A 24,013-nucleotide genomic window follows, 5' to 3' on the forward strand; every position below is an offset into this window, starting at 1 on the left:
TAGGATACCATGTTTACCTCTTGAGGTAGGCAGAACACCTACAGCAGATGAGACACAGGTGCCGTTTTCGTCGGGGCACATGGCGGGAGAAACAAGCGGGTGAGCGGAAGATGCTGACGGAGGGACGCACAGAGCCGGAGGAGGCCGCTGGCGGGGCCGAGAGGGGACACGGCGCAGCGCCTCTTACCGATGCGCGCGGCAGACCCGCCAGGCAGGAGGCCTGCCAGCCACCCACCACACGCAGCCCTACCGCCCCGGCCGCGCTCGCCTGCCCCGGCCGGAGGCGGCAGGTCGACCCCAACACCCCCCTCCCCAAGTCAACGCGACCAAGTGGGACAAAACTGAGGCGCAAAAGTTTTGAAACGAAAACCGCGGCGACTCCCCAAGCGCCTCGCTAGGGTTTCTGTTTGGGGTTTTTGCTTCATTTTTTTTTTTTCTGGTGCCTCTGATGCCGTTCCACTGTCTTTTCACTTCTAGGTTTGCAACACTCACTACTACATTAATCTTTGTTTCAATTACAACCACTGCTATCGACAATCACTTGGTTTAGGGGGGGAAAAAAAAAAAAAAATTCACTGTTAAAAAAGGCATCTCTAGAGCAGGGCGACAGTACAACGTCGAACGGTCCACGTGTATTATAGGCTCCACAAATACTTTATTTTCATTAGTACCCCAGCAATAGATTCCTATTTGATCATTGCTTATATCAACACCCATCAACATCCTACAAGCTAATTTTCTGTTCTCTGCAAAAGAGATGTCCTTATAGCTTTTCTTGCCAATAGTCATTTCCTAGGCTTTCCCAACTCATACGTTATTAAGTTGTCAGAGTGAAAACAAGATTTTGTTACTAATGAAAAATAAAACATCTACATATGGATTGCTTTCATTTTCTGAATCCTTAAGTGGTACTAATCCATCTTAATAGTGTTCTGTTATTTCCTTTTACTATGGTCAGAAGAAATTCTCCTTTAATGCCATTTTTTATACTAGCATTGATATCTATCTTTTTTTCTTTTCAAACCCACATAAAATTCTCATGTATGTTTATAAAATTATAACCACCTGCCAACAGTTACAATTACTTTGACAAAATGTTTAGCAGGTGCCACTATTACAAGCCTAGAAATAATTAAGAATATAGGAAGAAACTGCCTGTGATTCCAAAAAGGGGCGATTAAATATGCATATTAGCTTTTCTGATGCAGAGTCTCACACATGTGGTTATCCAGAGGTGCATGTTCAATGCACAAAGCTATTTGTATCTGCAATCCAAGAGGCAGTTTCCGACTGAATTCTATCCAAGCTTCCCCCCCCCTCTTTACTATCCCACCCCAAATCAGAGATTGCTAAGGTTTGGCTGAGAAATGAGATTCGGTAAGGAGATCCCCACCCACAGACTGAGACCCGAGGGGGGCAGCATGAGGAAGGAGTGGAAATTTCTTTCCAACCGGATTCCGCGGGGCTCCGGGCTCCCACCGCCCGCCTGGAGTCGCGCGTGCGGAGGGACTGCAGGGAGGGCTCTTTTCTTAAGAGGGAAATGAGGTCTAATCCTGTTCCTCCAGCTCACTCTGGAGTCCTGTTACTCACTTAGGCACTTTTTAAATTGACACTAAGAAAAAAAAAAAAAAAAAAAATTAAAAACGTACTGCACATATTTCACACTTCCCGGGCTTTCGTCAGCCTTGGGAAGATCCTAAAGACCAAGAGGGAGACAGCCAAGGCGATTTGTCAAGAAAATAGTGCTCCCCATGGACACAACTGACTTTTATTTGTCACCCTTTGATAGAACTGCTATTGAACTACATCTAGTTTAAATTTGTTATTCCTCTACTATCTGTAAGGGAAAAGCCTGTCTTACGGCGGCTCTGTGGCACGACGACATCGCTTTATCCTATCGGGTCTGACACCTGGGTGCTCTCCCAGTTCCAGCCAGCAGCAGCGCGCCGGGCGCTCGCACCGGTGTGGGACGTGCTGCCCCTAACCCTCGAGGACAATGCTGGCAGAAGAAGAAGGAGGGTCGGCTCCTGACGAGATTCGGACAGGCGTTACCAACGGTACAGCCAGAGCCAAGAGCAAGGCGAAAGGGGTTTTGAGTTTGTATCGCGACGGGTGATGAAACGGACAATCTGTCCTTCCCGGAAGAGCAAACAGGGCTCTGACCCCACAGCAAGTAGAAACAGGTCACAAGCTTCAGCCCAGCGCAAGTCTCAAGATGACATCTAAATTTACGCAGAAGCCACAGGAGAAAGAGAAAATTCAGTGGATAATACTGAAAGATGGGAAGCTCAAAATCCAAACTCTGGTCTTCATTGTAATTTTTCATCTGGAAAAGGAATTTCAAGTTTTCCCCACCATCTTCAAACCTAAAACAACTTTTTAAAGAGAATACTGAAAGGCTACTCTGGTTGCAAAAAGTGATCCCAAGCCCTGGGTGAATGAAATGACGAGGTGAAGCAGTCCACAGCCTCCTTCGGACAAGCTATGCAAATCCACCCATCCTGCTCCAAACCCTCCCATTAAAAAAGCAGGCAACAGCACACTAACCAAGAAAAACAACCTCACCATTTACGACAACTTCCAACACTGAGTGAGTGCAAGCAAGACAAAATAAAATGAAAGACGAAGATGCTACTCCCTTGTCCCTCTCTGTTAACCACGGTCCGACACCTTGGAACTACCTTAGTTCACACAGGAGGTTGCGAGTAAAAAACCTGCTGTAAATTAACTGAATTTATGATCTATTTTTTTAAAATTGTCAGAGTAGGCAAAAGTTTGTTTTTATTTATACCATCCTGTAGGCAATATATATTAGGGACTTCAAGTAAGCAACTGATACAGCACTGTCTAACAGGTGGAAGGAAAGGTGAACGCCTTGGACTAAAACTTGTCTAACCGTAAATATGCTGCTTGAACATGTGAAGGGAATAAAGTGCCTGCAGAGGAAAAAGAGAAGAAGGAAAACCAAGAGAAAGCAGGGAGGAACAAAATTAAAATGGCACAAGTCACCACCGAAGACTGCAGAAGGGGAGAAAGGGCCCAGCGAGCAACAAGTGAGTCCTAAGAGGAGTGGGAGAGGCAGCGAACAACAAACAGCATGAAAAACTGAACAGAACAGATAAACCTGAGCACTATTAATTGTGTGCAAGAAATGTCAAATTAGACTGTTTAGAAGCACTGCTGTATCTGAGATATGCCTTTATTTTTACAAGTCACTTCCCATAACATTGCTGAGTACCTGCTGAAGTGCACAGCGCAGTACTAGTCTCCCAGTAAAAAAGAACGACAGTCCAAGGATTAATAATAATTAAAAAAAAGATTATACTTAGAAGTTACTATTTCTCTGATTTGCTAATCTAAGTGTCAAAACTGAAATGAGGGAAGTGAGGAGGGCTGCTAAAGAACCATGCTGGGAAAACCCAAGGTCTTTTAGCTAGCAAAAAGCTTGGAAGATTTCATAAGACTGAACCAAACCTAAGCTTCAGCATTACACTGGATGACATTTTATTAGGCTGCAAATAATATTTAGAGACTGTAAGTACAACAGGTTCAGGTCAGAGCACTTCAGTATGAGAAAACTACCAGTAAACCAGGTAAAATAGGATTACCAGGATGTGAAGGAGCTCGGATGAAAGACAAAAGGAAGTACCTCTATGAGAAGAACTGAAATTTGTGAAAATAACATGACACATTTGGTACCAAAAAGAATCAACTTCAGAGGGAAGTGAATGGCTCAGAGCAGCTGGAGGAGGTACAACATTAAACAGTCGTGTTTGGAATTCCTTCAAGGTAATACGGGCTCAGCGTGGGAAATAAGAGGAGACATCAGTTTAGCAAGAGGACTTCTGCTAGCTGTGATATTTTTTGAAGCATGCTGGCAACTGATGAAAGTATTTGTAAAAAACAGTTGCTTGAGGCGCTGCAGCTAGAGGAAACGGTCATGACTGATCAAATTTTATTCATGTTGAATATTCTTCATGTGGAATGTTCCTGGGTAACGGTAAAAATCACTGCAAGGTACCCCTAAAAACTGGAATTCATGTACCCAAAGGTCTAATGTAAGGAATAGCAACAAAGAATTTAGGATTCGAAATGCAGAGTGAGCTGGGCTTTTGGTTAGGGTTTTTTTTGTTCATTTTCAAATCAAAAGCAAAAAATAACGGTTGAACAGACTAACGCTGTTCCGGAGCTACTTCAGCTGCTCAACACTGACCGAGTATGAAAGTACGCATCGCTGTGGCAGCACAACAGCCAGACTGAATGTGTGAGATACTGGAGCAAATCTACGTGTAACAGCAGCATACAGAAACCACCTGTTATCAAAGCTACATTTGTGTGATTCCCATTATGGCAGAAGTACAAAGTGTAAAAAGGTATTTATCATACACAACTGGAACTTCACGTGGTTTAGAGACATAAGGCACAGTATGTTCTCTGATGGAAAGTCGTATTTTTGAAAGAAGTTCTTACTGCAGAGAACCCCTCTAGTACTCAAATCTCTAGAAATTATTAAATACTATGAACAGGTTATAACGGTAAAAGACAAGTCTACCTCTTTGGAATCATAGTTTTACAATTAAGGCCAGAAGGGACCAGTCTATCACCAACAAGGAGATCCTGAATACTGGATGGCCTCCCACAATCCTGACGCAAACTCCCTCTTCTATCTACTTAATGCAACGGGATGAACGAACCGTCCTGCCCTTCCAAAGGAAAAAAAAAAATCCCCTAATTGAAAGTGTCTGCCTTTTCCACGTATCTCTTTACAAATTTTACCATTTGTATCCAATGGCTTTATAAACATAAATGTTATTTTTTTTTCCCCTCAACACATATACAAATACCTTCTTAATGCTCATGGATACTTTATTGACTCTCTACTCCTAACCAGACGCCTAATTTTCAAGCCTACTTGACTGAACTGAATTTCTGCAAATGCAACTTCAGGACTGTTTCATTCTTGCTTTTTTACAAATCCCAGCATTAATAAGTGAGTATTGCTGAAGTCTAGGGGTGGATTCTCAACTGATATTAACTCTGATATGCTCTGCAAATGAGTGGATTTACTCCCTTATCTCCATAGTATTTATTTTCTCCAAGCACCTGGAGAAAGAGGACTGTGACTTAAGAGCTCTAAAGGAAGGAAGAGTTGCAGACTTAAACTGCTACTGACCAAAGAGCGGTTGCGTCCCGAGATGCGACTGTTTAGCTAAACTGATAGGCAACTACCTCTGCCACAAACCCAACAAGAGCACGTCTCAAATTCCAATAACAACTCCTCAACAAACTTTATAATGTTCCATGGTGTGCCATGAAGACATGTCAGCAAAACGAAACACACGTTGGAGATTTCAGAGCATTTCATAAACTGCTTCAACTATCTCATTAATAAAGCACCCAAGATGTTTACCTTTCTCAAGTAGTAGTTACACACTTTGTGCAACACATCTGGTCCTTCCCAGCAACACGTCAAATTTCTTCTTTGCCATGCTGAAACCAGTGTAGCTCCACCTAAACTCTGACCACTCTTCTGCAGAAAAGTGAGACGCTCCTGCTGCTACTTTCCACCCCGAAATTACATCAAACCTTTTGGACAGAAGAACAGCTTGAATGTGTCAAGGGAGAGTCTATGCCATTTTGGTCTTGAAAGATCTGCTCACTTGCCATAATGCGTAAATGCTTGCACTCTGGTATGGGAAAAACTAGCCAGTGAGTCAACAGTCTGAGTTCCTGGCTCTGGTTAGCTCCTGGAAGATGCTTTCAGTACTGTCACTACAGTCCTGTCAAAGAGAGATAGCAGCAGTTTTATCAGCAGGCAAAAAAAAAAAAAAAAAAAAGTAATATCCAAAGTCAAACATGCTTTGAGGAATGGAATATATGCTTAATATTCTTAATGGAATATTACTGGGTGAGAAATATTAATTAATAATTTACTTTCATTACCTCTTTGCCCTCCTTGAGCAATTTGACAGATAAACTTTGTAAGTAAAATGTATTTTTAAATCTCAAATGATGTAAAACGTATCTCAGAAGGCTAATGTCAACCTCTTAATTAGAGGTGGGTTATTTAAGCTACATATGCCATCTTGCCATAACATGGAAGACTTTAATTAGTTAAGGATAAAGGGTGGGGAGAGAAAGATAGGAAGCTGAATTGAGGCCAGTGACAGCAGCTAGTTAATGTCTAAAAACATTATGCCCTAGAAAATAAGTTTGCTACCACTGCTACTCTGAGGGTAGTACCAGCAGTGGTAACCGTGCTGGAAGAACAGACGTACCCACGACCCACAGGTCTGTTCTGAACCACAGTGACACTGGATGAGATTTACACAAGTATTTCAGTACAAAGAAACTGAAAAGTAACTGGAGGATTTAAATAACAGTCTAAGGAAGTTCCTAACTTCTTCTGCAAATCTGTTGGAGTTAAGAACTTGCTTATGTCTCTAAATTTCACTGAGTCCCGACAGGCATCTCTGCATACCCAAAAACTCCAGAAACCTGTCTGGTAAGTAACTACAGCAGGAGAACAGCACTGTGGAAGAATATGGTCAAGAAACTTAAGGGCAAAAGTGGAGGACAGGCTCTGCAGTGCTCAAGACTGGTCAACAGATAAAGTTTCTCACAAAAGCACAGAGTAAAAAGGCACACAACACCTTATGTCAGATGCTTTTTGAGAATCCAGCAACAGCTCAGAGAAAGATTACGATGTCATTTTAGGTCACCGCCATACATCCTCTCCTGTCGTGAACGGCGAGCGCGCTTTCCAGCCTCCTATCTGGTTGCAGGCTATTTTGGGATTTCTTAAGAAAAAGGTGAGTTAGCTCCTATCACTACGCCGCGCTCGCTGCGACAGGAGACAGCCAACAGCTCGAGGACAATACAGTTATATACTTGGCAACAACTGCTGGTAAGGCTTCCAAACCGAGACACCACGAAGGGGAACTTGGAGTGGCACAGAAGAGCTCGTTACACCCCCTGCTTCAGGACCCAGAGGCCAACGGCGCAGGCGGTAACCTCTACCTGCAGGCAGGGTGAAAATACAGGAGGAGTAATTCAGCAGAGTCCTGGACCACGGCTCATCCTTCTCAACACTATAACTCTAAAACAAATCAAGAAGAGCTAAACCAGAACCCTGGGTAATCTGTAATCACGCTGTCGCACATAACTAAATGTCCTTTTTGTTTCTAAAACTCACTGAGAGGCAATACATACATGAGTGGGGGGGCGGGGGGAGAATCATAAAAGGAAGAGAAGCAGCTTTGCATAGAAAACTAAACTCAGTTTCAGTCCCTGCTGTTGTAAGTTACCATTAGGAACAGGTCATTATTTAAGTTTACGAAGTAGCTGTGTTCCAAGTGTCACTAATAACACTGGTATTAAAGAGAATTAGGGGGTGGAAGATCTTCTGTTTTCAATCACAGAAAAGACAGAAATCCTTTTAATTATGACCATGCCAATCCATATCTTTCCAAAGCAGCTAATTACATGTCAGGAGGACACCCAGTCATTCAAAAGCACTGCCATCACTTTTACTGCCATACTCTTCTGCATTTATCCTACCCATCCCAATTACCCTGGCTGCGGTTTGAAAGGATTTAGCAGAAGTGTGCTGGATGTTTTGATCAGCAGAATACACCCGCTTCCATTTAACAGCCGAGGGAAGAGAGGGAATAAATGGCAGGGAGAGCCTTCTGCCAAGCCATCTGAGTGAGAGATGCACTGTACATACAGAAACATCAAAGGCCCATTATGCAGTTCACTCCAGTTCAGTGGGTTTGCTTCACTCGCGCTTAAGCTGTTGGCCAGAGCACTCCCAAACTTACTGGAAAGAACGGGGAAGAGCCCAACGTTGCAGCAATCAAACCGATCAGTTCGTTTTCTTGATCAGCTTGACTAAAAGGGGCATTTAAAATAGGTTTTGTGAATGCTTCCCCCACACCCAAAATAGGAAATCCTTCTCTATCTCCACGACATAAGCTGTCAATATTACCACCCAGATATTACACTGATGAGCACGTTGCGGGCGTCACAGAGCACATCTTGGCATCTTGAAAGAGCAAAATGTGTGTGTTTGTTTACTCCTTCAGCAAGCTCAAGCTGAAGTATGATATAAATTTTCATAGAGCGCAACAGAAGAACCTTAACAAGAACAGAGAGTAGTTTGTACTGATTATTGTAATTATGCCAATACAGTCTTAGCTACAGCATCACCAACGGACGCCTCCATGAAAACAGGCATGAACAATTCCGAGCTATTTTTAAGCGATAAATCCTAAGGCCGAGGTTAGCAATGAACAACTCTTTAGATGGTTTCCTCCCCACACCTCTGTTTCACTGGTGCCACTGAGATTACTTTCCTGTATTTGATTTTATTGATAATTGTTGGACAAAACCCAACATCACAATGCTGTCATCTTACCGACAGTCCTCAAAACGACCCAGTCCACTTTTGTAGTCATAACATTTCTCACACAGGAGAAAAATAATTTTTGCGTATTTTAAATTTGAATTTATAGCTGCCATCTCTAGAATGCCTCTTCATTAATGTGCAACATCTTTAGTCAGACGGTTTAAACCCCATAAATTAGACAACAGTAATAGATGCTAAAATGAAGGTTTTAGGGCTATGCTTTTTCAGCTTGCCAAATGCCTGTTAGCCAATAACTGATTCAATATCCTGAGTAAATATCCCAGCTGCAAAAGAGCCCACGGGGGAATGTTTTATTTTGAAATGTCTCTGCAACTCTTCTTGGGAACTGCAAGGTACTTTTTGGTCAGGCCACCAACCTTCCCTTTCAAGAAATCACAGTGAAAATGCCTGACTCCACAAAACTCCATTAAATTAGCTGGGATCACGGTACAACCCTGACTACGGCGACTAACACAGACACAAAATTTTCAGCTGCCTAATAATAATGAACACGTTAGGTCACTGACATGTAACACAGTTTTCAAGACCAATCCTGCCAACAAAGACTCCTGCCAAATGATAAAAGCTACACCAAACTCAAGATTATTGCCTACAAGCTTATGACTTTGATCAAAATAATATTATCAAGTTAAATAACTTCAAAGAGTGCAAGAGCTACTTGGGTGGGAAGCCTTGTCTAAAATAAGAGCAAAGTTTATTTTGACAAAAAAACCCCCCTTGAATTTGCTGGCAATTATCCAAAGAACTTGAAAAAAGCAGCTGATGAACGCTGGGGAATGGGGGCTGCACAATGATGTAGCTGGGGTGGAAGGAGGAACAGAAACCTTCTAGTAAGATAATTACCTAAAATGAGCAGAATTCCAGGGATAAAGGGGGGAAAAAGCCATCCTCTACTAAAGATCCACAGCTCTCAGTACCATGGGCAAAACCTCACACTGAATCTTAGTCATTTGCAGAGAAATGTGTGAATCCAGCTTTGCACCCCAGTTAAGATTACGCACAGGGAAACAACATCCTGCAATAAATGCTTCAGGGAGAGCGATTCTGAGTTTTGAAAACTCTTACACCAATTCTGCTGGTTCTAGATAGATGAAAAATAAAGAGCTGTTTATGAAACCCTGTTACAACTACCACGACTCGGTGACTCAACTACTCTGGGGGAAGCCAGAACGATGTTTTCATTTCACCTCTTTGCAAGCAGCATCTCATTGTGAAGGAAATTTTTTGTATCACGTCGGGGAACTCAAAATCTTGGTGAACTCATCTCCACGTTCTTATGCACTCTGAAGGCAGAAATTAACACCTGGGAGACTAACTGACCCCATGCCATTGCATGGCCACATTGCATACTGGCAAACACCATTGCGATTTCTCTTCAAACTAACAGTCAGATCAGACCTAAAATCTGCCTAATGAAAAATGTTTTTCCTTAGCAGTGGCCAACAGCAAATACTTAAGAAAAGAAGGATACAAGTAAATATAATGTGACTCTTTCCCAGTCATACTCTTTCAGCTTCTGATAATCACCGATTAATGATTTACTCAATGAAAAATTTCTAGCTGCTTATAGTAGTCACCAGTGGGCTTTAAGTTAATGACAATTTTTCCTCTAATACGTTCAGCTATGTGAAATTTTTCGCCTGCACTCACAGCAAGACAACAATAAATCCTCACAAACAAAGGCAAAAACTGATCTACAGCACAAATGTTACGTGGAAAACTTACTAGTCTGTTGTTAGGCAATGAAACAAACAGAATAATTCAAATATCCCTGAAGAACTGTGTAAACAGAGCAAATAATTAATGAAATTTATTACTTATGGCTTGATTGGAACCTGGAGCCAGACCCTGCAAATAAAGCTCCCCTCTATTAGAAGATTAGGAAAGATAACTTTTTATGAATAACAAAACAGAAAAAAAAAAAAAAAGCCAGCGACAAATTAAGATAATTTCTTTAAACAACATGTATAGATCAGAACTAAGAAACACTTCAACCTGAGCAGGTTTGTACAGAATCACAGAATAATTTAGGTCAGAAGAGACCTCTGGGGGTCTCTAATGCAACCTTGTCCAGTTGAGTTTTGAATGTCCCCAAGGACGGCGTTTCCACTGCCTTTCTGGGCCACTGTTCTACCACTTGAGTATGAAAATATTTCTCTTTATATTTATTTGTGATTTTCACTAATGCAACTTGACCCCACCGCGCCTCACCTTTCTGCTAAGCACCTCTGAGAAGAGCCTGGCTCCGTCTTCTCTGAACCCACCCATTAAGATAGCTCAAGAACAAAATATGGGATGTCTCCAGAGCCAGCCTGAGCAAACCCAGCTCTCGTGTCTCTCGCCACATGACGTGTGCTCCGACCCTCTCATCTCTGCAGCCCTACAACGGACTCGCTCCGGTCTACACCACACCAGACGTGGTCCCACACGTGATCAACGGAGGCGACCAATGGTTCCTCTTGACCTGCTGAAGGCTCTTCTTAATGAGATTCCTTAATTGCTGCAAGGGTGCACTGCTGACTCACCACCGACTTGTTCACATCCAACATATGAGGAATGGGATTACACTGTAACAATACCTACATTTATAGAGTACTAAAAGATGTCTCTGTAATGCTAGAGCATCAACAGATAGTATGTCTACTTGTTGCCATGTCAACTTATTTTTTTTTTCATCTCGAAATGCTCCTGCAAACGCCTGGGATCTCATTCACACTTCAGGAAAAAGGTGGGGTAATTAAAACAAAACAAAACAAAAACAAAACCCAAAAAACCACCCCAGAAACAAACCCCAAAACCAAACGACAACACAAAAACAAAACAAAACAAAACAACCCGAAAAAGAAGTGGAGGTAGAAATTGTTGTTTTAAGAAGACGGTAAGAGACAACAACTCAAGTATAAGGACTTTATGAGTGACAAAATAACAGCCAGGACTTACTCTACAAGGTTAAAAGCAATCTGTGCCCATCACAGAAGAGAAGCATCTTAAATACTTTTTTCTCTATTCACAGAACAAAAGGGTAGATCTAGTCTGCCACCAGATCCACTTCAAGGGAACCCACATGAGAACAAACTGGAGTAATTCCAGACTGGCTACAACAAACTGCAACTCAACTGCAACGCTACAAAAAAAAAGAGGCTTACTTTTCAAGAAAATCCATAGACAGAAGGACAAAGACAACTCCCATGTTGTGGAAAAAAACCCTAGAACAAAGGCTAAATTTCAAGACACACTCTCTACCAATTCTTTCACTTACTCCAGATCACGTACATTTCTCCTGATAACATCATACCAGAGTCTGTCCCATTTTAGCTAATTCATGTCAAACCAACAAGTTATTAGCCAACTGCAAATCGTTCATTATGAACTTTCAGAATAAAGGAACTAGACCGCTGTGAGCACCCTGATAACAGTCTTACTCCTTACTCGTACCTCTCAATGGTCAAAGAAAAGCCAAAGTAGGCAGGGGCAACCCAAAAACTGGCACCATGGAACTAAATGTCTGAGTCCCCAGTTAAGACATTTGTTTGTTTTTTTTTTTTTCTCTGGTGAGAAGATGGTATTTACCAGGAAGCTACAGACAAGAAGGATCGCCCGATCTCCAGTTGTTCTCAAGGGGTTTAAGTGTTTAACCTTCAGATGGGCTACTGATGCATGATGAGACCAGCAGCTACCTGACAGTGACAAACAGAATTAAGACCAGATTATTCTCCATTAGATGGTATAGACATTTTAGTGGTGTTAACACGGCACCACATGAACCTCTCATCAGGATACAGAACTTCTAGTACTATTTTTATTCTTTCCTATTGCTTTAAAAATGCGATGCTTGAAACAATGACTTTTCTTTTTTTTTTTTTTTTTTTTTTTTTTAAGATGGTATAGTACGCAATATTTCTTTTAAAATTGCAGCTGTCCAACAGTTTGAGTCTGTTCTTTTTAAAATGAAGCCAGAACAAATGGTGGTGGCAAGCCCAACGTAAAGAGGTCATCGATTATTAAAATCTCTTTACTATAAATCGTGGATGTTGCTTGTCAGCTTGGTGTGCGACTGTGGAATGAATAAGGAGGTAAAATTCCACTAAGGCTATAGTTTGCTCGATCATTCTGCTGTGCAAAAATAGAAATAAAAGCTCTCCCCGTCCTTTCACTCCTTAGTACCAAAACATTCATACACACATTAAGAAAAAAACTGCAATGGTCGCTGATCCAATTCCTTTCTTTCCTGAGTCTGCCCTGATGGTACTTATGAATTTGCCTACTCAAGAAATGCAATAAAACAGAAAAAAGATGGCTTCATTCTGCTTCAGTGATCTATATCTAAGGAAAGCACATAAATTTTCCAATGAAATCCATAAGTGAAAGACGAGGCCAAGCCCTACCTATATATCTTCAAAGTTACAGAGACAAAGAGGTGCCAACTCTGTGCCCTCTGAAAGCACAAAATCTCCTCCACACTTACCTAAGCAATTTTCACAAGATTAACAGATGTAAAGATGATCTAGTTAGCCTACGCCTTGAAGGGGTTTAGGCTGGCTAAAAACCTGCTGAGGAGCCACATTTTAGGAGTTCACAATGCTATCTGATGTTAAGCGTGAGGAAGGGATGAGAACAAGCCAAGTTATAGCAACTTCCCTTCATTCCTTTAGAAGTGGAGTAGAGAAGAGGGAAACCCATCCTTCAGACTTAGCTGTTGTCCCCTTTTTAAGCTATTCCCACATAAACAGGGAAGATAAAAATGGAATGTTGAGGAAACACTATGCAAATTTTGATGTATCTACATACAAAAATTTACATAGGTTTTTAATTTTTATTTTCAATGTAACACAGTCCTGCCCGTCTCTAACAATTCCCTTGCTGTTTCTATTGAAATGTTTCCTCTTACCAGCAGCAACATATCATTTTATCAGGATGCCAGGAGATCATTTCCACACAATGCTAGCAGATGTAATTTTCTTAGATGCACACACAGTTCATCATTTAGATACTAGATGACAAGGTGATCGCAGGGTGACTCTGTAATGCAAGTTTGCTGTTTGGTATTTTGAATTCTCAAATGATAAAAAAAAGACTTATCAAATATAAATATCTTTAAGAAAAAAGTAACAAAAGTGCTACATATGATCAAGGAAAACAATTCCATTAGTTTCTGCTACTTAAAGTAGGTTTGCTTTACAAATATTACCACATCCATTATCAGTATGGCTTCCAATTATTAATTAAATTGCTCGTAGCAGTATAGCTTTCTCACATCTTAACAAGGACAGAGTAAAGAGAACACAAAACATTCACACCCCATTTCTCAGGTAAGAGATCCTCCTGCCTTTAAACAAACAAAAAAAAGTTTGTATTTAGGAGAGTATTTATGCTATGATGGTTACCTAGCAAAGGTCAGATGCAAAAGTTCTCCAATAACCTTTCAGGCTAGTCAGGACATAGGCATTAGTTACACAGAAGTGTAAATCCACTCACCCATTTTATGACCTTAATACCTTCCAGGAAAACATCGCTTTTGAAAGTGGCAAAGTGGAAAGGGGAGGAGGGTGGGGACAGAAAAGGCGAGAGGAAGAATAAAAGGTGAAATTGTTAATGACAGATCGATAAGAGTCTAGACCTCTTCTGAGCAGGCACTGCTAGCCATGCCAAATAATGAATAGTGGTTTTGAGAAGTGGACTGCTGTCCATTAGACATTCAGCTCATTTTTCATATGATCCCAGGCTGGGCTTCAATCATGGTCCCAGAGGCAGAAGGCAGTGCTTATCCACTAAGCCACGCAGCTTGTGAGAGTAGAGGATGTCTGTGTTGAATATGTGAACATCAACCGAAATATGTGAATGTGTTTCCAATGGACATTCTCAGCACAGCACCCAAAAGTATATCAAGTCACTGTATGACCAGTGAGGCACGGCTTATTGCAGCTGGAAATCATTTATTCCCATGCTGAAGTGGGGTTTCTAGTGTTCTTTTTACTCTCTGCTGATACTCCCGATCTGGTGTCCATCGACCCTGTGCCACTACCTCAGCTTGCATCCTTTCAGTCTCAGAGAAGGAAAAGCGTACAGACTATTTTTTTAACACAATCTCTAAGGGTATCCAAGATTTTAAGTGTAGCCTAAGACTTGTAATTGAGGGCTGTCTAAAATACCTGGAAGCACTTTGAATGCTAAGACAGAGCAGCAAGATTTTTCTAGCCACTGGGGCTGGGAGAGGGAGGTTGGTTGGTTGATTGATTATTTATTGGGAATTAATACTGAGAGAGTATATGCAAAGGCTGAGGGCACCATGCCATCTTCACAGAACAAGACCCTAACAGCTAACTGACGTACAAGAAACTGCAAAGTTATACTGTAAGAACACATATTAAGGACCGAGGAAAGTCTGCTAAGGTGCTACGTCTAAAACTAAGTTACTTCTTGCTTTCCCTCCCCTTTCTTTGTATCAGTCGTCGTCTAGAGCCTCTGTCTTGATCTCGTTGGCTCCTTGCCGGGCCAATGCCAAGATGGTGTGGTTTACCGCTGCCATTTCCACGGCTAATGAAATGGGGTCTTGATGGTCACTATGGCTAGTGCTGTCATCCTGCGCATGTGGGAAGGAGAAGAGAGAAGCACTGTTACTCTGTAAGTAGAAAACCAGCAGATAAAACTAGTGTGTAAAGCGAGGGACTAGGGGCAGCGAACTGTACATTTGTTAAAGGGGTAGAAAGTGAAAGGAATTTACAAAATTGATTTAGGATTGATTTCCCTCACTGTGCAGACAAAGGTAAGCAAGGCAAGGAGTGGCATACCCAATTTTCGAGAGAGAAATTTGGTGTGTGTGGGGAATATTCTGAGGTAAATATTAAATGATAAAGATAAAAGTGATACACAAGGTATGTCAGAAAACCATACTAACATAGGAATCATTACACACTGTACAAATTAATGCTACGCATACATTTTGAAAATACAGTTCTGTTCATCCCATTTAAAGAGGACACGATAGAATTAGAAAAGGTAGAGAGAACGGCAACCCAGGGGAAGAGAGGCTAAGCAGACTCAGGTTCTTCAGTTTGGAAAAGAAATGGCTGATGGCTGACATGTAAATGTTTATTGCAAATAATTAGTAAATAGAGAACAATTGTTTGTGGCTTCTCATGATCTAATAAGCAAGGGCACTCACTGGAATGATAATATATTCCAAAGTAGCAGTGGGAAGCACTGCTTCACTTATCACAGTTCAGTTGTAGGATTCACTGATTTTTAGCTCAGACAAAGGTAAAAATGCCTTTAAAAGGCGGGGGTTAGGCAAGTTCAGGGAAAACCAGTCTCCTGGAACCTATCAAAACTGAACACTGCCTGGCTCAGGAAGCCTCTCAAAACTACTGACTTCTAGAAGCTGGAAATGACTATAATAAAAATCATTCTATGAATTCTTTAAAAATACTTTTTCTTTAAATACTACTATTGACCTCACTCGGAAACAAGATACAAAACTAGATGACCCCTTGGTCTGAGCCAGTATCCTGTGAGGACACTGAATTCACACAGGTATAGGGAAAAAGATGCTGAAAAACTCCTAGACTGCTGAGAAAAAACAGTGCAATGATTTCAGGGGACTGGAACTACCATAATTCAAATATGCAGGTGAGGATACCGTCAGGTTCTCCAGTCCACTGAACTACGTGCCATCTATTTCTCTGTCTATTTTCTAAAGAGCCAAATCTCTCAGCTGTACGAGGGCCACCGTGTTGATGGCTGCGATGGGTGGCAAGCAAAACTAATATGGAGAAACTTTGCTGTTCCAGGACTGGAGTGAAAATTTCCAAATCCATGAACAAGAAGAAGGGCTGCCTCCTCCAGGTGCATAATGGCCATACAATAGCAGGCCTGCAAGTCTGATAATTCTAGCATAAATTTTGTAGTGAGTTGTGTATGCTTCTCAGTCTATACCAGAAAGAGGGCCTGGTTTTCAATAGGAAGGAGAAACAGCAATATCCAAACTCCAGTTCCAGCTGTCAAATAAATTCTTCTGGAACTTTGGGCAAAATTATGGTGTTTTCTCCTCTTTAAAATGCGGTACTAATAATTACCACACCATGATCTCACAATTTTTAAAAATTATTATTCTTATTTACTGAACAGAAATGATAAACATTTATCAGTCTTCCAACAGCCTTTAAGTGATCGATTTGTGAAATTTAAAATGTGCATTAGCATTTTTTAAATTAAGATGACGGGTGGCAAATGTTGAGGGGGACAGAAAAGTCAGGATTTGGTAAAATCCTGAGGTTATTTAAAGGAACGCATTCATTTACAGCAAATGTCAAGCAAATACTGTGATGTGCTCACATTCTAAAGGCCTCTCAGTAATCTCTACCATGGTAAGAAATAGAAAGTCCTAACTTCTGGAGTTTTAGGCACTTCATTAGTATTTGGATGAACTTTGTATTTTAAAGTTTACTAGAGTTTAAGTGTCGCTGTGGAAAACAGAATTTATGGTTTTAACAGCTAAGGGATGTTAAATGGTCATCAGGAGAGCTTGCCATTTAATCCACTTCACTGCTAATGCCTAATTACACTTCATAGAAGAGCCCAGCTAGATTACCCAGCTAGAAATGCAATTTTTAAAGGACTCTAAACAAAAATCTTTAAATTTCAGTAACAAATGTATTTCTCGTTTCAAACTATTTTGGATAACACACAGAAGAAAAAAATAGTTTGGGAGTCTACATAACACTTCATCTCAGTATTCAAGTCCTGTATCTGACTGACAGGGAATTATCTGTGCTCGACAGCAGTTTCAAAATATTTTATAACAGTCACAGAGCAGCCTCTCATCATCTAGAGCTAACAAAGTTGGTTCCACCAATTCTGCTGGTGATGACCTATAAAAAGGGCCTTAATGCCCATCAGAAGCAGAGCGGCTGGGAATGCCTCTGCCAGATATCTGTCGTACTGGGCCACAGCCAAGTATGCTAGGGACTCATTCCAGGACACTCAGTTGCTATTACACTCCACCAGCAGCCTTTATAGAGGGAGACCTACCTACTTCTCCCAAACGAGTCAATTAAAAACGATCTGCCCACCCCAGCTGTTGGGTGTAGCACAGAACAGAGCTCCTATCAAAATCAGAACCAAGCAAGTGAACTGTTCGAGTTGACTGGTGCCAAGCACACAGCCCTGGGGGGGGTTTGGCCAACACTGACACCTGAAGGAAAATTGGGAAGGGGATGCAATACCTGTCAGGAAGGTGTGTGAAGGAAGGGTCACCAACTTTAGGGTAGGTGAGGGCTCAGAGTGCGGGAAGGGGTATTCTTTTGCTAGAGAATTTAAAAAAGAAGTTGCTGTCAAGGGTTAAAAATAACCAAGAAAAATAGAGAATAGGCAAGAGTTAAAATGCAAAAAGAAAAAAAAAAAAAAAAAAAAGAGACAGATAATATGTAAACAATCCAAATAGTGGCACATCCTTGCAGAACAATATGGAACAGGGCCAAATAAACGTCAAACTTCATTTAATCAAATCCTTTCCCCCCCACCCTTCACCCTTTGTCTGTCAGTGTTTTAGGGTCGGATCCTGAGACGCTCCTGAAAGGTACTCCCATGGGCAGAGGGAGCTCAGCACCTTATCGGAGGGTGCTCAGTATCTTGCTGGGCAAGGTTGGCAAAAGGGATTATAAAGTGTACTGGGCAGGGGCTTACTGCTGTACTTGTCTGGGTGCCAGATAAGCAACTCACAGGAGCTGTAGCACAGGCTATAATGGAGACATTTCTTGCAGAAAGAAATAATAGGTGCAAGAGGAACACACATGCCTAGTTTTGCAGGGAACATGTTGGTGCCTGATATATGGGAGTAACTGTTAGAGACGTGTACCTCCTTTCTGGAGGGTGGGTAACTAGAACAGTGCCAGGGGTAAGGAGAGTGCAAGTTATGCACAGTGCACTGGGTGAGTTAACACTCTCCTGACATTTTTCATACATTGCGTGTGGCGTGAATGGTGTAACTTGCTTGTTTGGAGCAGATCCTCCTGTCTTCTTCTACCTTCTCTGCTTCTCTGCCTCCCTCTGAACATCTTCCCTCCTCCTCCCCATTGCGTACTTGCCAAGTGTCCTGTTGTATGACAATAAATCCATGTGGGTGAATGCTGGTTGCTCAACACATTCAAACAGGGGAGCTGTGCTCTTCCCCCTTCCCCATTACAATTACGTAAAAGCAAAAATAAAACAAGAGACATCTGATTTGCAAGAGGTAGAGGGCCTCTTTGTGTGTCGCGTGAACTCTCCCGTTTTGGGCCACGCGGCTCACCCACGGTGCTTACCTGCTCTGAGTAGTCATTGCCATCAACGTCGTCGCTGTTGGAATGACCTCCCGGACTCTGTACATCTATTCCATGGCTCTCCAGGATTGCTGCTTCTTCGAAAAAAGCAAATGGATCCCTAATTTATCTGATGCATTAGAGTAATTAAAAGTAACTACTTTTTTTTTTTTTTTTTTTCCAAGAAGTTAGAATAACTGGAACAACAGAGTTAGTTCTTAGCCTCTTCCTCTTCACTCTCCAGTATTTAGGAAGGTAGCACATGTACAGACACTGGTTTGCCTGAAATCCTTCCCTGCCTACTAACAGACTTGTTTGCGAGTAAGAATCCTTCTTTCCAGCCAGTCCTATTAGAAATTAGTTTAATTTCTAATGCACTGGAGTGGCAAAGGCATTCCCTGTAGATCTTCCCACATAGTTTGGACTGGCAGGACTTGAGGGGGGCGGGGAGTGTCTGAAAATAGATGGAGAAATTTTTTAAAGCACTTAAGGGATTTAAAAACACACGTATCTTCATTTTCCAGTAGGATCCATGCACGTAAAACTCCCGTTGGTTCTTTTTAATCGCTTTCCAACCCTCCTCCCCAAACAGTGCAGATATAGCTATAACTCCACCCACCTTGGACTGACTTTGTTCCCCTCACCCCTTCAACAGACAGATTTCATTTTCAGAAAAATAAAATTAGGTTAACTTTCAGTAACACATTAAATGATGTAAAACCAGATTTTTCTCATTCACAAATTTGGCAAAATGAAGCAGATAGGAAAAGGGCATAACATTTGACATTTGCAAAAATACTGGTAATAGGAAGGTATGGATCTCTCTTTGTCTATGTACCACATATGTAATTCCACATAGTATCTAAGTGCATAAAATTTTGCAGAAATTTGTTGAATCCTAGCCACTAGTGTGAGTTTACTCTTATTAGAATGTATTATGTTTATTGCCATTAGAAGGTCTACCTATTACAAGTCCAGAGTCACTTCTAATTTCCTTATGATAAGCTACTCGTACAAAGAACCTGCAGGGCTAACACTGAAGTGACTTTTGTTTTATCCTGATCATCAAGAAAAATTATTATTTTGTTCCAGCCACTTGTCACTGTGCAACCCCTTGGAAAGCAATAAGGAGCACAGGTGTAACTAGAAAAAGTAGTCAGCTTGCAGAACCTTTGGTCCTAGTGGCTTTATCTGAGATGTAAAACAACTCATCTGGACTCTCAGATCCCTGTGGGGTCTCAGGGATGGCAGTAAGAAAGACACTCCCACGTTTTGGCTGAAAAAACAAGTCCATTGCAGCGAAACACAGACACAAGGACATTTACAACCAGATAAAAGTTCTTCACAACAGCCACTTTTCATTTAAACAGCATGCTAAGGTTGTGAACTTGCCATCATCTCAATTTCCCTTATTTCCAATGCAGATATTTTGAGATTTTATTTCAGATTTTATTTTGGATACCCAAAGGAACCTGAGCATAGGCAAATATGATTCTCCTTCCACCAATGAAATTCCCACTTTGGTTTTTAAAACTGATCTTCCAGTAAAACTTCATAACTGCACCATTTTTCTGTATTGATGATGGAATTCCATAAATGAAATTCCTACTCATATTTCAGAAAAAAAACAGCAAGAGACTGATTTTTAAAATTGCTCTGCAATCCTATGAAGAATGTCAGAACCTCTAGCATTTTCACTAATACAAACTTACATAGTTTCCATCTCTCTTGAGCAAGTGTATGTACTAAACCCTGAAAGCAGGTGCTCTGATACATTACCGATATTGGCTCTTCTCTTGATTTCCTTTCTTCTGTTGGCAAACCAATTGTACACTTTAAGGGAGGTAACTCGCTCCAAATCCGATAACTTTTTTCCTACGATAGTAACGGGGTGGGGGGAAATACAGCGTTGTTACTCACTGGGTTCCAGAGGTAGGCAAAAGACATGTGATAAATCCCTGAAATATAGACAGTTATCATAACCCAGAAGAAAGTGAATTTTATGTGAATCAGAGTACTGTGCCCAGATGCTATGGTAACAAATGCCAAATATCTCTCTAAAAACAAAGTAGCCTTTTTTTTTTTTCAATCCAAAATACAGGAATTTCCTTGCAGCTTAAATTAACCCAATCCAGAGCCATGGGGAGAATAGAGGGCTGCTTTTCTAGTTCAAGCACAAAACTAAGATTCGAAAAACTCAAATTCAATTCACAGCTCTGCCACAAATCGCATACCCTTGGGGTAGTTCTCGTACTACGTGCCACAAGGATATAGTTCAATGACGTGTTTTCTTTGGCAGCAAAATGAATGAAGAGATTTTGTGTTCCCCTCCTCAATCTGCTTTCCTTCCTCTCCACCACCAGCTGCTAAATATGTATATATATATATATACCCACACGTATTAGTTCCTCAGCACTAATCACACCCTTTCAATCATTGTCAGGACACTTGTGACCTTTTGGGAGAAGCGGGCGATGTTGGAAACCACATCACTGTGGTTTTACACTTAAACCAGTAAATAAAATCCCAACAACCACCAGCCAGCTGCACGGGACAATCCCTTCTCCTGAACACCAGAGTAAAAGAGCGAAGACCAGAGGGATTCAGCATTGCAGGGGCAGTGTGGAAAACTTTTCAGTTGGCCTTGACCCTGTTCAGTGTAGCTGCATCCTCAAGTCCTCTGCAGGTTACACAAGGAGGAGACTCCTCCGCTTCAGACTGTTTCTCAAAGTTTATTTATTCAGCACACAAAACATTCAAGTAATTACAGCAATCTGCAAACTTAAACAAGGTGAGGAGACAAGTGAAAGGAAGAAAAATCTGGAAATAGATAACTATGCTGTTTCCTAATGCTTTGCACCGGTACTACTCACAGTATCTTACCAATCCCCAACACAATATTTAAGGAGCTTGTTCAAAGTTACTAAACCAAACAGCAGCAGCACAGCTAGGAAGAAAATCTTAACCTCCTTGGTGCTCTACCTGCTACATCATTCAGCTTTCACAATTAAAAGACAACAGGCAACGCATAAAAATTGCAACAAGGAAAATTTTGACTAGGTATTAAGAAAAAGTATTTTGACATGAGAGTGCTCAACATTGTGGAGCAGGGGTCCAGAGGTGGGAAAACCTCTGGTTTTGGGGATATTCAAAACTTAATGAGGTGAAGTCCTGAGTAACCTCATCTAAGCTGGTCCTGCCTGGCCAAATGATCTCCAGAGGTCACTTCCAGCCTCTACTGCTCCATGATCCTGTGCCATCCTGTGAGTGTCCCAGTGTTCAGGAGACGTGCCTTAGCCTTCTTTTGCATTAATTTTTATTCTGGCTATATAAAATCTAAATATATCCAAAATACAAGTTCTGAAAACTATGCAAATTTTTAGTTAGCAAAACTAAGCAAAGGCAGGTGTGTCCACTCATACTACACTGAATATTCATGCTCTCCCAAGTATGACTTCTCCAGGAAGAGGGAAAATGCAACTTGTTGACCCAATACAAGGTCCTCCATTTATACACAGATTCTAATACAATGACTCTGCCTAGAATTTGCAAAGAAAACTGAAACACAGGAAAGCTGTGCTTCTTACTCCTCCCAGGACCTGCTGTATGATCTCCAGCAAGCCCCAGCCTGTGAGCCTAAGACTTCCCATCTGTAAAATGGAACCAGTAAAACCCACTTCCGTGTAATAAAATTCCCAGATCACTACTGAGTGCTTGTGTAAGTACTTTGAGATAACTGAATGTAAAGCACGGAAACCCTTCAGACTTATCTTCTTAGCAATGACATTTGTAAAGAAAGCTGTATAAAGGAAATGTTCAAATGTGCAACTTGCCCTTCATACTTCAAATGGTGGGAAGTTGCAGACACTGGAATTTAGGTTTGAAAATTGCACTGACTGTCATGTTCATCCAAGTATGGGCTGAACATCATGAGTTATAGAATGGTCAGGAAGAAACCTACTACTAGTTGAGAGAACTACATTTGTTAGTAATAGCCATAAAATGAGATTTGCTGAATTTAGCAGGAGATGTTGAAATCTAATTGCAGTTGCCTTTGGAAAGGACACCATGACCAGCTCCTCACCTGGCTTTTGTATGACTGCATTACAGGCGTTTGCAATTTCTTCTCTCTTTGCCTCATCTGGATATTGATTCTCATTGAAGTAACTGGAAGGGAGGGAAGAAAAAAAAAGTTGTGGGTTGTTTGTTTTTTTTTTGTTTGTTTTTTTTTTTTTTTTTTTCAGAAATCAGAGAATGAAGGCTCCAAAGCAGCAAAAATATGTCAACTGCTAGTTTATGCATCACTCTTACAGAGATACCACAGACGCAGTAAATTTTATGCAAACCTGTACATGCATATGGTAATATCAGCATGCACACATGTCCATGTAGAGTGGATAAGATTTAGCAAATGCCTCAGATAAACTAATATTATCTCAGCATTTGGAATATCGTGCCACCGTACTAGGAGATGCAACAAAGGAAGTAGGCGATGCTACGAATCTCAGAGTTAAGACTGTCAGGTGAGCCATCATGTCAAAAGACATAATAGACCATGCCTCTCTTTTTGTTTATTATCAAGTAAATGATAATAACATTTTTTTTCCCCTGACATACCCCCAGTTTAGGCAGCGTCCTATAAATGAAGGAGCTGTTCAATATTTATTTTGATCCCTGGGTTAATATACACACACATACATGCATACTTGTATATATATTATGCAAACACACACAAATATTGCATACTTCAGACATACGATATGAAGATTGTACAGCCAAAATTACAGTCACACAGTAAGACCTCTAGTCAGACTAGGTATTTTTTTTAAATCACAATTTAAAAATTTTAAATTGTCCCCAGAACATATTGAGTATAGCATATTTTAACAGTATTTTTTTTCTGAATAATTATGATTTTATTGTACTTTATATGCAGTAAACATCCTATAAAAGTTAAACTGTTTTCTCTTTTACTTCATTTAAGTGCTTTACAAATTTTAATGAACTGATTTACATTCTACAGAGCTTATCAGATTTGCATTCAAACCAACAAAAAGTCCTGTTTACTTCAATGGACTCTGATAAGCATGCCATAAGCAGGGACTACTACACTTTTTTCTGCAGATTGTCAGCAATATATAATCCTAAGAATTCTTTGATCAACTTTGATCAGCAGCAGGTTCAGCTGTTGGACAACTGCTCTGTATTTGAAAATAAGATATTTCCTTTAATTGTAGATCATTTCCTAGTAGGAGATTTAGGCATATTTAGGCAATTATTATTTTCC

General features: G+C 40.9%; 1 protein-coding gene across 12 annotated transcripts in view; it reads right to left on the bottom strand.

Annotated features, from left to right (window-relative positions):
• Positions 1–437: 437 nt before the first annotated feature.
• HMBOX1 (homeobox containing 1) overlaps positions 438–24,013 on the bottom strand; it is a 122,710-nt gene continuing 99,134 nt past the window's right edge. For 2 of the 12 annotated variants that reach the window (XM_042802967.1, XM_042802968.1), the window contains exons 7-11: positions 22,811–22,893; positions 20,506–20,601; positions 18,730–18,824; positions 18,390–18,521; positions 12,317–15,011 (exon numbers count right to left, since the gene is read on the bottom strand). In XM_042802967.1, coding sequence (XP_042658901.1) covers positions 14,874–15,011; positions 18,390–18,521; positions 18,730–18,824; positions 20,506–20,601; positions 22,811–22,893 — 544 coding nt within the window. In that variant the 3' untranslated portion in view covers positions 12,317–14,873. Of the gene's footprint in view, positions 2,223–12,316; positions 15,012–17,652; positions 17,734–18,389; positions 18,522–18,729; positions 18,825–20,505; positions 20,602–22,810; positions 22,894–24,013 lie in introns of those variants that run through there. The other 10 variants (XR_006166385.1, XM_042802976.1, XM_042802977.1 and 7 more) reach the window with 10 other exon arrangements.

Source organism: Tyto alba, unplaced genomic scaffold, assembly GCF_018691265.1.
Source record: "Tyto alba isolate M040663 unplaced genomic scaffold, T.alba_DEE_v4.0 Super-Scaffold_40, whole genome shotgun sequence".
Taxonomy (NCBI): domain Eukaryota; kingdom Metazoa; phylum Chordata; class Aves; order Strigiformes; family Tytonidae; genus Tyto; species Tyto alba.